This window comes from Amblyomma americanum, chromosome 9 (genome assembly GCF_052857255.1).
Source record: "Amblyomma americanum isolate KBUSLIRL-KWMA chromosome 9, ASM5285725v1, whole genome shotgun sequence".
Lineage (NCBI taxonomy): Eukaryota > Metazoa > Arthropoda > Arachnida > Ixodida > Ixodidae > Amblyomma > Amblyomma americanum.
In genome coordinates this window covers 71,109,678-71,125,783 of record NC_135505.1, presented here as the reverse complement: position 1 = coordinate 71,125,783, position 16,106 = coordinate 71,109,678, and the positions used below count along the sequence as shown (strand labels likewise).

The 16,106-nt window shown below is 49.3% G+C and overlaps 1 protein-coding gene across 1 annotated transcript in view; it reads left to right on the top strand.

Annotated features, from left to right (window-relative positions):
• LOC144105152 (uncharacterized) overlaps window positions 1-16,106 on the top strand; it is a 102,539-nt gene that overhangs the window by 55,742 nt on the left and 30,691 nt on the right. Inside the window, exon 5 of the mRNA XM_077638319.1 lies at window positions 13-107. Coding sequence (XP_077494445.1) covers window positions 13-107 — 95 coding nt within the window. The remainder of the gene's footprint in view (window positions 1-12; window positions 108-16,106) is intronic.

Genomic DNA, 16,106 nt, shown 5'->3' with positions numbered 1-16,106 from the left:
TATTTTTTCCAGATTATGATGGACTGACTCCAAAATTAAAGAATGTGACAAATTACATTCACTCTATCCATTGCACAATTGAAACCGACGCGGGTGATTCGCCATGGGTAAGCATTACAATTATACAATGGGAAGAAGCAATATTTGTTTTCAGTTTTAACCCCCCCCCCCCCCCCCTGCCTCTAGCAGGCTACGGTGAAAAATATTGAGGCATTTCAATCTTTACAACTCCTTTTGTCAGATTCTATACTGACTAAAGTTTTTTACTCTCTCTTTTTCATATAATATATCTGCCGCACATGCTATCTCCTTTCTCTAAGAGGAAAGGAGAGCATAAATACACAGGTTTTCACACTTTGAGTCAAAAAGAGTCACACAGTAGGCGCTGTACTAGTAGAATTGATTTCTAACTCGGTGGGAAGAACGAAACGCGAACGCTGATGCAATAAACCGTGCATCTGTACGCATAGGAAGTTTCACCTTTCCCCGCGTGGTTGTTAAACTTGCATTTCGTTATTCCGCGGAAGCCTAATTTCGTACATAGGTTGTGCAAGACAGAGTTGCATGAAAGCTTCCTGACTGTTCTTTGTATAAGTGATTTGAACAGAACGAAGTGAATAGCTGAAGTACAGGAGTGAACAAAACGGTTATGTAAATTCAACCAGGGAAAAGTAATTGATGTTAAAGGGTAGCATTTTGACGGACCACACGTTTGTGTTCGCACTGGTTTATCGACGGCTGTGTGCGCGCCAAAAAACAACTTTCTGACTATAAGATGATAATATTATTTAACAAGCAAATGAAACAGGCGGATTATGATGAATTAACATATATTAGACCCGACATAAACTAGTGATGCACTCAGGCGCCAGATGGGGTAGTTCCATAATTACGGGACCCATACGTTCCCAGCAGCTCCTGGCCCCTGTCAGTCAGTGCGAGCTGAATCGGTAGGGCGGGGTCTCCCATCGACCAAGCTATCCCATCGCTCAAGGGGCGGGGATTGGGGGTGTTGGCCGGAAGGGGAGGAGGGGGGCCTTGAGTTCTGTGCACTGTGCCAAGGCGTGCTGCAGGGTGCCCATTTCTCTTTTGCAAAAGCACAGAGGACATCGTGTTCCGCGGGGCACATGGGGCTCATCAGTACGGGATGCGCAAGCGATCCCGCCTGCGCTCTACTCAGGATCGTCCATTGTTGCCTGGTGAGTCAGGGGTGCAGTTCTGAGAGTCTGCACATTTCTTCTCGGTACATCCGGATAATGTACCGATAGCTGGTAACCGGGTGCGGTAGCTCTTCCGGATAGTGCTCCGCCCGCATTGACATTTCTCAGGCATTGTAGTCAGCGATGACGTTGCCCGCTACCTGGGAGTGAGCCGAGACCCACACAAGCTCTATGTCTTTTCCCGGAGGCTTGCACTTGGATGGATTGGCTCGGGCCGCGGAGGAGATCTTCCACCTGCGGAAGCTTCCGTAGGCTGTCTTTGAGTCGGTGACCACGGTGTCTACGCTAAGCTGTGTGAGTACGAGGACGACAGCCGCTTCTTCGGCAAATGCAGGGTGAGTTTTTTTCAGGGACGCACTGACGATCAGCCTGTCTATTGTCGGAACCACTACCGCTGCACAGTCACTGTGTTTTCGGAGCGAGGCGTCCGCGTAGAGGACCCTGGGGTTCTCTTCGAGCCTCCGGGCTATGGCTTTGGCCCGCGCGGTGCGCCTCTCGTCATACTTGTCCGGCGTCATGTTCTGGGGAAGAGGTTTGGACTGAATGTTCGTCTTCCAGTCTTCTGGAGTGCCGTCTTCACGGGTACTGGCTCGATCTGCCATCCTATCTTGCGTACGGCGGCTCGTCCGTGTTCCGTGTGACTGAGCCGGATTCTCTGATTAGACACGTGAGCTTCGATGAGCTCCGCCACCGTGTTGCGGGCGCCCATGTCTAGCAGCCTTTGCGTGGACGAGCATATTGGCGTGCCCATTGCTTTCTTCATTGCCTTTCGAAGAATCGTGTTTAGGGCGTCCCTATTCGCCTTCGCCAGCTGGAGATACGGCCGGAGTAGGTAACACGCGATATGACGTACGCGCGTACCAGGCGCATGGCGTTGTCCTCTTTAAGGCCTCCGTTTCTGTTAGATACCCTCCAAATCATACTAAGTATCTGTTCGGTTGTAGTCTTCATCTTTGTGATGGCGCGGCGTGTGCCTTCCCATCGCACAGAAGTAGTAGGCCGAGAATACTAATCTGCTCTGTTGGCTTGATGGCCGTTCCGTCGATGGTATGATCACTTTCGGCGGCAGCTCCTTCTTGGATTTCCTCGGTTGGATCATGAGCAGCTCTGATTTCTGGGGTGAGCAGCCCACAACGCACAACGTTGCGTACTCGTGCACTGTCGTTGCTGCCCGCTGCAAGGCTTCCTCCGTCCAGACATCAGACCCGGCCATCCGCACCATAACATTGTCGGCGTAGAACGCGCGGTCCACGCCTTCGATTTGCTTGAGTAAATCGGGCAGCAGCAGGAGGGCCAGGTCGAAGACTAGGGGTGACAAGACCGATCCCTGAGGGATGCCCCTCTCGCCGAGCTCTACAGGGTCCGACTTCTCATCCCCTATCCTGATGGTCGCCGTTCGGTCTGACGGAAAATCTTTTATGTAGCCTTATGTCTTTCAACCACACCTGCACCTATACAGACTGCAACAAGCTCGCGTCGGACACGTTGTCAAACGCTCCCTTCAGGTCGAGTGCGAGTATCCCGCGCGGCGCGTGCCTCGTTGCCGGCTTGACGACCAGTTCGTGAAGTTGGATCATCACGACTTAGGTTCTGAGGTGTTTTTTGAAGCCATACATCGTCTCCGGCATCTGATCCGTTTCTTCGAGGTGCTTCTGCAGACGGTGAAGGCCCATGCGCTCCAACACCTTCCCAACGCAGGACGTGACGGAGATTGGTCGCATGTTGTCTACCGTGAGGGCCTTGCCGGGCTTTGGAATAAAGCGCACCTCGGCGTCCTTCGGTTCCTTTGGCAACCGTGAGCTTTCCCAAGCTTCGTTCATGTGCTTTAGGAGACCGCGGGCCCCTGTACCAGTCATGTTACCGAGTAGTGTGTAAGTTATGGCGTCCCTGCCGTGTGCACTTTTCTTGTTACTTTCATCTATCGCTGTCCACAGTTTCGTCATGGTAAACGACCGGTCCAGCGCTTTGTTGTCGGGCCCTTCGTACCTCTCGGGGACCGGGTACTGGTCCTTCCCTGACTTTAGGTACTTCGCCTTTAGGTCTTCCAGGAGCCTGCGGCCGTCTCCATTGTACGTGTTCAATACTTTGGTGAGGTTGCGATTGGTCGCAGTTCTGCTACTCAGCGGGTCCATCAGATGCCTCAAGAGACACCACGTCTTCCACGTAGAGAGCTTGCCCTACAGACTGTCGTAGGTCATCAGCCCATTTTCCCTGCATCGTTTGGCCGCGTGCTCAGAGATCTATTTGTTCAAGACTGCTATGCGCTTGGCCAGCGTTCGGTTGTATCTCTGACGTTTCCACCGCCGCGTTAACGAGTGCAGGGCCACCACATGTGGGTCAGTCTGGCGTCCACACACGGTGTCTGCGACGTCGTTTGCGATTTCTTGGGTAAATTTTTGGAGGGCCTTCTTCTGGTCCCTTGCCCATTTGGTGTAGGTCTGTTGTGTTTCAGCTTGTCCCGATTACTCCTCGGATGTCTCTTCTTGTTCTTGGGTAAACTCTCATCTTGTCCCAATCCTGATCCGTGCCGTCCCCAGCACAGTCCGATATTGGAAGCCCCGAGTCGTGATGCCGATCACGCTGTGGTCTGACCCCATCTCCACTTCTTCGCTTCGCCAGCATACGCCTAGCGTGCACGATAACCACAACAAATCTGGCGTGGTGTTCCTCGCGACGCTGTTGCCTTTTCTAGCGGTTACGTCCGGCTCGTTCAGGAGGGCATCTCGTCGTGATCCTCCATTTGGAGCTTATAGCGCCACGTTGTGTGAGTGGCATTAAAGTCGCGGAGGAACAGGGCGGCCCGTTCCCTGCCAACCCTTTCGCCTGGCTCACGATGCAATCAAATTCGTACTGCCGTTGTGACGGACGGCAGTACGCGCTAATTAGAAATAAATTGACCTATCTACCAATTTTTCTGGCATGGATCTCGACCAGCGTGTGCTCGCACCCGCCCTGTGCCGTGAAATGTTGAGTTGCCGCCACGTTGTTACGGACGGGCTCCGCTGTTCCGCTCACCGTGTGGTCCGTGTAAGTGAGGTACCCCGGGAGTTTCGGTTTCCTGTTTGTTTCCTGTAGAGCAATTATATCGGGCTTATTTTCTTGCCCGCCAATGTGTAACCTTAGTTCGTATTCTTGGTTGTGAAACCCACGGCAGTTCCATTAATAAATTAGAGTGGTGTCCCCCCCGGTCTTCTTGTCCTTCTTACTTGGTTTCTGCATGATCCTTTCCGGACGTCTTGAGTCGATTGCGCCTTCTCGCGATCGCCTCTTCGATTTTTTTGCCCGCTCTTTCAAGGACGCGAAGCGGTTCCTCACCGATGTTCAAACTCCTTTTGCCGCTAAGCGCTTGTGCCTCACCGATGGCGTGTGAGGCCGACTCAAGGCAGCTACGTGTCGGGCGTCCATTTTTCCTCTTTTCGTTAATTTGGGAAAATGTGGCCAAAATGGCCGTCAGGTCTCCTTCTCACGAGATCTGTGTCGATTACGTGGTCGCTGTCTCTGGTCACCGCTTCCTCTTCTCTCGCAGGGCTTTCTTCGGTGTCCATCGCCTCTTGATAATTTGATGCGTTTTGCGTGGCATCAACCTCTTCCGCCACCCGCCCTAGGCAGGGCGAGGAGGGATCTCTCTGCGGCATCCTGTGCAAGCATGAGGCGTTGTTTGCCGCGTGCTGTTGTTTTGGGATCTTGCATTTTCCAAGCTGCCGTTACTCGCCAGCATTGTGATCTTATTCCTAAGCGCCCGTATTTGGGCTTTCTGTTCCTATATCTGAGCGCTTCGGCGCTCTGTGATCCTCATAAGCTCTATCACTTCGCTACTGTCCTTTTGCGGATTCGGTTGTGAGTTAAGGGGTTGGGAAGGGGTGAGGGTTGAGAATTCGGTGTGGCTGGTTCGAGAGACGGGAGACAGTTTGTTGCAGCCTACCTTTTTCTCGGCGATCCCTCGGCGTCCGGTTGACTCGCTCCGGTACCTCGAACTGGCCCCGTATCCCGAGTTGGCCCGGAAGCGCAAGCGGCGGTTGCGCCACCGTTGCCGCCCCCGGATGGTGTCTTCGATCGGGAGCGACTCTAGCCGTCTTTTCCGCCGCTACTGTTGTTGCTGCTGCGGCCTGGCGTGTGTGACCGGCCCCGATGTTTAGAAGCGCTCCGGCGGGGTCTGCCTGCAGCATCTCTCTTGTCTCGGTTCCTTCTCTCTGCGTCTTCTTCCCCCGCTCGGCGCCGTTCCCAGCGCTGCCGGCGGACGACGTATGGCGTCTTGATGCGGGCTTTGCGGGCCTTGTCATCTGTCAGGTGTTTGCCTCCACACAGGCCACACATCGGGACACATCCGTGGTCTTCGGAGGGGTTGGAGATTCCGCACCCTCGGCAGATCTTCGAAGGTTGGTTGGTTTACTGGTTTAACGTCCCAAAGCGACTCAGGCTATGAGAGACGCCGCCGTGATGGTTTCACATATATTAAGGAGCCTAAATTAGATTTTAAAGGAAAAAGGTGTGAAGAAGACGACGCGAATTATCCGAAGAATAAAGAAGAGGAAGAAGAAGCATTCGGTGAGATTGAGGAAGATGACTGGTGGAGAAGCATTCGGTGAGGTGGAGAGATATGATTGGTGGAGAAGAGAAGAAGACGACGACAAGGCTTACGTGGACTAACACCGAGGCTATAAAAGGGCGACTGAGAGCGAGGCACAGGGGGGAACAGCAGAGAAGCGGAGGCTCCGGCGGGTCAGGGACACTTTGGCTGGAAGAGAGCGACGCCGGCTACTGCTCCGGTGAGCTCGCGTTCTACGACTCCGCATCGTGGACTTTCTGCCGTTCCTGCGCCCATTCCGGGGAGTCAACAGAGGACGCTACCCCCTGCTACGGCCAGGGGTGTCTCCAGCGCTGTTGCAACACATCCGGGTGGTGCCCCCAACGCCAACAACACTGGCATCATCTCCACGGGCGCTTGGACCTGGAGCTTGTACGACGTAGCCAGCGACGCCAGCCCATGCACGGCGAACGCCGCCTCGACGCCGCCGACTGGATCCATACAACGACGCAGCCACACCGAACCAACCGTGAGCACGAACGCCGACCGCTAATAGTATAGATCACTAGTAGTCGATGCTAGTAGCAGTGTGCCCGGGTCGTGTGTATTTACAGTCTTTGTGTTTTGTGTTATTTTTGTTAGTTTTGTGTTCTAGTGTGTGTGCCACGTAGGGTGTATTAAATGTGCGTTTGTGTGGGTACACCCGTCGCCTAGTCCATTCTTTCGGTCCGAGTGTTCTCCGGAGAGATCCGTGACAAAGATAAGTGGCGATACTTATCCTTGTCACATTTAATGTACGAAGATATATATAGCAACTGCACAGCTACTATAGTCCTCCATAAAGTCAGCAATAAAATTCCAATAAGGAAGGGCGTCAGGCAAGGAGACACGATCTCGCCAATGCTGTTCACCGCAAGTTTGCAGGAGGCATTTCGAGGCCTGAATTGGGAACAGTTGGGAATAAGAATAAATGGAGAATACCTAAATAATCTGCGATTTGCTGATGACATTGCCTTGCTGAGTCACTCAGGAGGTGAACTGCAAATCATGATCAACGAGTTAGACAGGCAGAGCAGATCGATGGGTCTAAAAATTAACATGCAGAAAACCAAGGTAATGTTCGACAGCCTAGCAAGGGAACAACAGTTCAGAATTGGCAGCGAGAGCCTAGAAATTGTGCCGCAATACGTCTACTTAGGGCAGGTAGTGACAGCTGATCCGGATCATGAGAGGGAGATAACTAGAAGGATAAGAATGGGGTGGAGCGCATATGGCAAATTCTCGCAGATCATGAGTGGCAGTTTACCAATTTCCCTCAAGAGGAAAGTGTACAACAGCATAATCTTACCGGTACTCACCTACGGGGCAGATACGTGGAGGCTAACGAAAAGAGTTCAGCTTAAGTTAAGGACAACGCAGCGAGCCATGGAAAGAAAAATGATAGGCGTAACGTTAAGAGATCGGAAGCGGGCAGAGTGGGTGAGGGAACAAACACGGGTTAATGACATCCTAGTCGAAATCAAGAGAAAGAAATGGGCTTGGGCAAGGCATGTAATGCGAAGGCAAGATAACCGCTGGTCTTTAAGGGTAACGGAGTGGGTTCCAAGAGAAAGTAAGCGTAGCAGGGGGCGGCAGAAGGTTAGGTGGGCGGATGAGATTAAGAAGTTTGCAGGCAAACGGTGGATGCAGCTGGCAAAGGATAGGGTTAATTGGAGAGGCATGGGAGAGGCTTTCGCCCTGCAGTGGGTGAAGTAAGGCTGATGATGATGATGATGATGATGAAACGGCACTTCGGGCGGGGAGATCCCATATTTCTCTGTGGTTTCCAGCGTGCGACCACACGCCACAACACTTTAGCCCGCCACTTCATGGCACCGCCCCAACTGTGTGACTTTCGAACCCACCCCCCCACTCTGGTCAGCACGGACGCCAATGACATTTGCCTCGGCCTGTTGCCTACCAAAGCAAATCTACCTACAGTGACTACGTCGTTGCCTATACAAGCCGCTCGCTCGCGAACGCTGTATCTGATTACTCCGTAACTCAAGAAAAGTGTTCGACCAATATTTGGCAGTTTGTATTTCGCCCTTCGCTTTGTTCCCACTGTTTTTGTGTAAGACAACCAAGCTCTTTGTTTGCTTGCCTTCTGGGACAGCCACCCGGGCCCCTCACCAGATGCGGTCTTCAGTTGAATGACTATAATACGTGCGTACTATCTCGCTCCGATCCCAAACCTTAGGAGCAGATTTCCATATTGTTGACCGCACACGCTGCCAGTTGAGGTTGCGAAGTTTTCCACATCCATCGCTTTGCCCGTGTTGCCCCGCAACAGCGACATGCTTTTGCTGAGCGTACAGGCGCATTAGATCGCTTCGGTTCTAGATTTTCTTTTGAACGCAACGGCTGCTTCTGCCTCGCGTTCTCCCCGCCTCCATAATTCGTGTTTTTCCAATTTTTCGTAATCTCCTTAATCGCAGGAACCACAACTCAGGTGGTACGAAGTGGTTGTTATTCATTCCACGATACTATTCTTTGCACAAATGCGGTAATTTAACGCGGATCCATTTATTCGACATGCCAATTGTCTTGTCCGTGTTTCATTTCTTGTTGATAGTAAACCTTGATCAAGTATACTGTATCACATGCCAAAGATAGCCTGTTGGCGATTTTAAGCGCCACTTCGCTTAGAACGCCCTTTCAACTGCGTCGACATTGGTCCATATGGCCAGTTTTCATAGACTGCAGCCCCAAACCCTTCACCTATCGTGTTGATTGACTGTGTGATGAGGAGCAGGAGGAGGAGAGACTAATGAATACAGGAGAGGTCTGCCTGGTTGTTAGCCTAGCATGGAGCTACAGCTGAGGGTGAAAGAGACTTAAAATAAACTGCACACCTCCCACCAAGAAAACATTTATTATGACCCAACGTTTCGAAGCCGTCTCGGCTCCTTTATCAGGGATGACTGAGGGCTGTAGCTAGCGTTTTTAAGTATGGAAAGGAGTAGGGTGTCAAAGGAACGACAGCTGTGATGCGAAAAGCGTCGGGGAGGAGGAGGTGGGGGTAAGGCTGTTAGTCACGTTTTCGCACTTTGGTGAGACGATCAATGGCGACTTTTTTTCGTTGAATTGAAGAGCGAAGTCCCCGGGCATACACTGGGGGCAGGTTTCTTTTGTGCGGTTCATGTTCGGGTTGGTTTGGATGTGTCAGGATTCCAGTAGGAGCTTTTTGTGGTGATTTGTTTCGGTTCCGAGGAGGCAGATTTCTTTGGAGTTGATTCTATGGTCTGAGTCCTCGGAATGTTCGGCTACAGGATTGCGCTCTCTTGCGAAGTTCCGGACGTCGTGTTTATGTTGCCGAATTCTTTCCTTGAAAATTTTGGTTTCGCCATGTAGCTTGCGTCGCAGTCGGCGCAAGGACTTTTGTAGAGAATGCCTTGGGCTCTTTCTCTCCGCGGCTGGTCTTTGGGAACAGGAATACAAAGCGCAACAGTGTTTGTGGGCTTGTGCGCAACCTGGAGACCCCCTTTTTTAGGATTCGGGCGATGGCTTCGCTGACACCCCCCACATAAGGTAAAGTGACGTATTTTGGTGGTAGCGTTGGTTTTTGTGCGCAGCGAACGAGGTGTGTCTTGGTCGCCAAACTAGCCGTCTCACAGAGCGATTTAAGCACACACTAAGGGCATGCTGTCTACGTAAGTCGCATAAAACTATTGAAATTTGTGTGTGGTTATTTCGTATGCCACCTACATTCACCGTAGCTCTACGCAGTCGGCCTACCGGCTCCTCTACTTTTTATCTTCTTTAGTGCTGTCAGCCATCCAGTTCGTGTGTATACAATTATCTCTGAAAAACCTGACGCATCCGAGTTTACCCCATTTTCTCAAGCGGCGCCAAATCACCCGTTGGTTCCCGACTGCCATCGAGCATTGCCATAAGTTACACAAGGACAGCTATCACAGCCCATTTATATTTCTCGCAACCTTGTGTCGATCTCGGTCCCGCGAAGTACACTCTGTAGTCTTCGAATTTTTTTGCGAAGTGTCACGTACCCTACCGCTTGTTTAAAAGCGAACCCCTCCCGCCACGAGCAGTCGCATCTGTGGGCACGAAACCGTACTTTTCCAGCGCCTCAAGTCGTACTACAGCCCACCATCATATAGTCGCCGCAAATGTCCACGATATTTTACGTTCTCGCTGCGGCCGTTGTGAAGAAATGGATCAACAGTCGTTTCAGCGAGAATTCCCACCACGACTTGTGTTTTTGAGCTCGTCCTGGTTAACCTGGCGCCGTTTAAGCAGCTGCTCCCGTCGTCGTGATTGCCCGAGTAAATCCCCTTCCCTGAATATACAGGGTGTCCCAGCTAACTTAAGCCAAAGTTTAAAAATACGCCCTGGCACTGTAAGACGAAACGACCAAATGCATGCTGCTGGTTATTGTTTGGAGTAAGTCACACTACTTTTCGCATTTGGCTTGATTGCAGGTTTATTTGTAGAGGCTAATTAACCAACTTCACAAGCAACGAAGATAGGCAGAAATACAAATGAGAAAGTTGTAGAACGGTCCTGAGAAACGTCCCATGGAAGAATTGTTAACCTTTGATCTATTACTCGTCGACTTTTTTTGTTCTCTGGAGATGCCTTCGAAATACAAAAAGTATCACCTGACATGCCCGCTTTCGCACCGCGATACCAGTGGCCTCGAACACTCCGTGTTAAACGAACAGGTCAATTATTCTGGTGTGCTGCCGCTTAAAAGGTGACAGGACAGCGACGCAGCTGCTGGCTGTGCGGTTCACGCCAGCGGTATGATTCCCTTACGACACTCAATGATAGCGACCAGGGGCTCTATTCTATATTCGACGATCCGCGCAGAGCGGGGCGTACCCGCGACGCGTACACCGGGCCGGTGCCAAGGTACGTAAACGCAGAATTTGAAAAAGAGAAGAAAAAGTATGACAACCGTATATACTGTCTTCTGCTGCTTGGTGCCAAGTTCAAAAAACACCGATGTCCTAAAGCGTACCTGAAGCGGAGCATTTGCGGTGCGTAGGTGCGCCCGCCTCGCGCATAACAGCCGCTGAGCGATACAGTGAAATGCGTTGCGGTCTCAGCGTATCTATCCATACATATGCGTCGGCCAGCAAAGGAATATATGTTGTGGCAGTGGTCACAACGCCACGCGAATAGTCGCAAGAATAGTGAAGATAGTTTAACGGTAACTGCGTGAACCGATGTTCTTCGCGACGCTGCCTCTGCTATACTTGCAAGAAGCGATGAAACTTGGCGGCAGAGCGTGAAAAACGTTATGACTAAAAATTACTAGCCGGTCCCTGACTGTCGCTTCGTTCGCACTCGGCGCTGATGGGGAGAGTCTTCGTGCCCATACGGTGAAGGCAAAAGAAAATAATATAATTAAAATTTGCCGCTTTATAACATATTTTGGTCACATGAAAAAAATGTAATAAAGGGAATTAACAACTTAAATGAAAAAATAGTAGTGGCTTAGCTCGGTTTTGCCAAGTTAGGGTTAGCGTGAACTACACTGAGCCGCTGAGCAACAACTGCCTCTGAGCAGCAATTTTGCTCTCCTGCTCCATGGCTATACCCCACAGGCAAAAGCCCGGCTATATGGATACCTCCAGATTTCTGCGCATGCGCACAAAATAAGAGGCACTATCAAGCGGCTGCGGCGCAGCGTCAGACTTGGCTACTGCGCAACGGAGGCTCACAGCTGAGCACGCGCCGGTGCCAGTGCGTCTGCCGTGGCTATGACTTCACTCCTGTGGAATACGCGGACCGGCGAGGCACGCACGGCGGCGTCAGCTCTGGCGCACCAGCTGTGCGCGATACGACTGCTCCTCGCGCATGCGCAGCACGGCTATTCAGAGGTCACGCGAAACTGCTCAACCTCAGCCAGTGAAGCCCGCGCTACAAAATTTGTACCTTTGTCCATACACGACATTCGCTAGGAACATAGAGGGAAGAGCTCTACAAAGCGCACAATCACGCCAGAATTAAAATTGAAGAGAGAAGTAGGCGCCGAGATGCGGCGCTGTTCATTTGGAAGGTCTGCTACACTTTATGCAGAATCAGCGCGTGTTCGCCCACGCGACCGATGGTAGCATATCGGCTTAGTGAAGGCGGGCGTTGTGAGAGCAGTTGGCAATTGACAGGTTGAATTGCAGAGACATAGGAGAGGCCTTTTCGCTACAGTGGGCGAAGTCAGGCTGGTGTTGATGACGATGACTGGTCGTCTGATGGAAGTTAACACCACAACGCAGAAGGTGAAACAAAATTTGTTACGCAGAGCCCGCGATTCCTTTGTTATAAGGCAACCGTTAAGCGCCTGCAGCAGCAACAGGCAGCTCCTTTTAATGCAGCAACATTCATTGTAAGATAGAAAAGTTTAATGTCTGGAAAGGTGAACAGGTCCCTAGGGAAAAAGTCTTCACTTATGCTAGTCGACCTTAGGGAATGGGACCAATATTGAGGTAGTGAGTGAAGGTGAAGTGTTATACCACATTACAAACAGCTTGGTGCAGTGTGCAAGACACTTGCTTTATTAGCTTCACGCCAGTGTTTATCTCAATGTGCACATGCACATGCATCATCTAGTGCACGTGGCGCAATAAACAAGAACACGTGTCATTGTGAGACAAAGGAACAAAAGGAGAATAAAAACAAATGTGTAGTTGCGGGCACCACTATCAAGAAGGAAGAACAGCAACACGACAAGAAAAGCACAAGCATGCTGAGCAAGATAACACACAAAGGAGGAAAGAAATGCAAGGCGAACGTGGCCCTCAGCACAAAGGCAGCATCTCAAACAGGCAGTCGTATTCTGGTAAAGGTGCATTAATGCTGCATGATAACACTGGATGTGTATTAGTTTTGGCAAGCCCTGTGCACTGCACGAGGAATCTACAGCAAGCTTCAGCAGTGTTTGTTACACAGATGTGCGGGAGTATGGCCTTCTCTGTATACACGCCTCACCACATAGATATTAGGGCCATTGTTAGTTCTTTCAGGCGGTGTATCACAATGCTGTTGGGAAACATTTACACAGTACACGAATGCAATGAAGACCCTTCGTTGGCACTAATGCGCACTGCAGGAGAGTAATGCTCCAATGTATTGCATTCACTTTCAAAGTAGTTTCCTTTACAGTGCATTAAAATAAACACCCGAAAAGCTCTATCCACACTAAAAACATGACGTTCTACAGTTAAATGAAGGCCACCATACCATCTGTAGGCGTTTCAATGTCGGCAGAATTCTAAAAGGACACTGAGGACAAATCGAAGTTGCTTTTTAACAATATATAACCACATTCAAATAAGAAAAGACATGCCTGTAATGAGAACAAAGCTCGTGTGCAGCTTATATTTTATTTGTTCCAAGACGCATTTGGAGTGCGCAAGAGTACCGTGGTGAACTGCATTTGCAAGAAAGCTATTGCACTCCTTGACTACGTGAAAGGAATAGAATGGAACACTTCAGACGCACAGGGGTGTGCGCACATGGAGGATAAATTTTGTTTTTCAGCCGGATTAAAGCAGTTTGTAACATAGTAAGCCAGAGTGACTAGTAGTTTCCAACAGGCATAAACCGAAAGTACTCATCCCGAATATACCGGTAGAACAGGTTGCGAGTTTATGAAATTTTAATTATTGAACGTGCTTGTGCATAATATTTAGGCTCCCTGAAAAATTACCTTCTGGTACAACTTTGCTGGCTATTTTCTCCTGATATTCAAGCAGAAGAACGAAACCAAACCAAGGCAGGTGGAAATAAGCTGCTCTTTAGTTTTGGACTGTGTGAGAATTTTTTCTGTGATTACTATCAGGTAATACCTTTACTGCTGCGTGGCATGTGATGGCATCGTAATTAGTGTTAATGCGTTATTAGCCGATATGTGCAACCAGAACAGAAAGGTATGGAAAGCCTGCGCGCACAACTGTCGAGGAGAGGCTTATAACACAAAAACATTAGACTGCCATTCAGCAGAAAACCTACTTATTCAGCCGCCATTATTAAAAAAAACCGCGCGACGCGTGCATTGCTGAATAAAACTAACTGAAAAGAGGAACTGTGATAAAAATATATGTAAGCGCATGTCTAGAACTACTTAACCTCGTAAAGTAATAGATTTTGCGTGCAAAAATTGTGATTAAATTCCAGTCTGGCTTCAAAGACCTTTGGGTCACTAGCCAGGCACACGCTACCAAGTAGACCGTGCAGGCACATCGACTGTACTGGGGTACAAAGGGGAGATGTGTGTGTGCTGTTGTCTTGATTTGAAGCTTAGTCATGTAATTACTGCAGTTAAATAGAGATGTGCCAATCATTGAGAAGCCAGTTGCAGTAATATTATGTAGGTGAAATAGTGTGCAAGAGTTGAACTAGAAGAATGAGGAACCAGTGTTGAGATATTTGTGATACATGTGCGAACATGAATGAAGAACAGGGGCCGTGTGTGTGAAAAGAAACCACTCCAGGGAGCTGTTAACACTCTCGTAATGCCCTTGAATGCTGAGCTTAACTGTCCCCCTACTATATTGAGGAGCGAGACAAGTTTCTATGGCTCTTAGGTGTTGCAACTTTTCTGAGAGAAGTGAGGTGTGATACATGTTTAGCGAAAGGTTAGTTCGAGCCTGTATTGCCAAAATAATTAATTTTTATCATTTTGCTTCATACGTACTAATATTCATTATGCAGCTAATAGAGATTCATTACTTAGTACAACATTACATATTCAACAATATACCTTGTGTACAAAGATAAGAATTTTTTTGGACAGACCCGACTTTCATAAACGTTCGACAGTAATGTACACGCACATTATTGTTGCCTAATTTGCAGAGAGGAATACGCAGCAGTAACTTTTGCTAAACAAGCAAGTGGCAGCACGTACACTGCCGATCCAGTCACACTAAGGATGTAGAGGGTAAACAGGTTGTCTGGGATTTTTCTGAAAGCTACCGGACAACATCCCCAAGTTACATGAACTAAATTGTGACTCATTCTTTGAAATTAGAATCGAACACAGTTTGACTGAGAGGTTGATAGCCCAGCACAGAAAACGGTCCGTGACCCGGAATCTCGGAAAGAGGTTAAGCTTACTCATACTAATACTAAAAATTTCTAGATGCATTATTCAACTAAATGTTAGCCTTCGAGCTGCAAAATGCCATTTGGAGCTTTATTATTTAAATTCCGTCAGCTGCATCTGAATTAATGTAGAATTTGTAGGTTTTCGTCTTGGGTACAAATTCCAGTTAGAAGATGGCAATGGGTAGCTTGACAAAGCTCTGCCTAAGCTTTGAATTTTCATCTCAAAGATAATGACCATGAAACGATCGCCTGACTTTCCCTTCAAGAAAAACAGTTCACTGCTGCATAACTACATGCAACATGTGAAAGAGACAGTCGAAAGCAAACACAGAGAGCCAACCAAATGGCATGAGGGAAAGCATGTTGCAATCATATCCCACAGAAAGTACCACACAAGATGCGTTGCACCCTGAAAAGATGTTGTAAATGACCGCAGACGCAGCGACCATGTTGTACGTTGAGCATGGCGTGAACTGTTGGCTCTCCACAAACACCAAAGCAAACAGAAAAGCACTGGTGAAAGCATGTCCAGTCAACAGTATGATTCTAGATGGAAAACATTTTGGTGCTATCCTCTCTTTCACTGAAGCAGCAAATAAAATGTGCGTGGTACATGAGCAGAACACTTAAGGAGGCACTACACCAAGGAACAGCGTTCAGTTCTTCGAAATCTGCAATGCATGGGGCCAAGCACACACTCAGCATGTTGGCCGACGGTAGGTGGAAAACACTTGGGACACTTGCTGACTGACGAAAAAACTGCAGCACCTGAGAAATATTCAGGGAGGCACTTTGTTGACCCAAAGCGTGGTGAGGTGAAAGCCTTTAGCGCAGTTTTGCTGCTTCTGTCGCTGATGTGTGGTGAAGATGTTGATTAAACGCTACACAATTGTTCGCTTCACGACACTTTCGCTGACTTTCTTTAGCGCGTGCACGTTTTGTTGCTGGAGACACAGGACAGCGCTTAGGCGGCATCCTTCCAAAATCCCTTGAGAATAAATATAGCTGGGCCAACGATGTGGTAGACGGGCCACCTTGTTCTTGCAATCTTGCGATGTGAACACAACCTACCCACCGGATTATTAGTAAACAGCCCACCATGTCAGGTGGCAGTTTATTTATGTGTTAAGAGTGGCTATTCGTCAAGAGCAACTTAGGGTCTCTCAAGCGTCACCTGTGGGTCACTTGGAAACAGTACCTGCAGGAGCATCGGCGCATGGATTAACCACTGCACCATTTGCATCAGT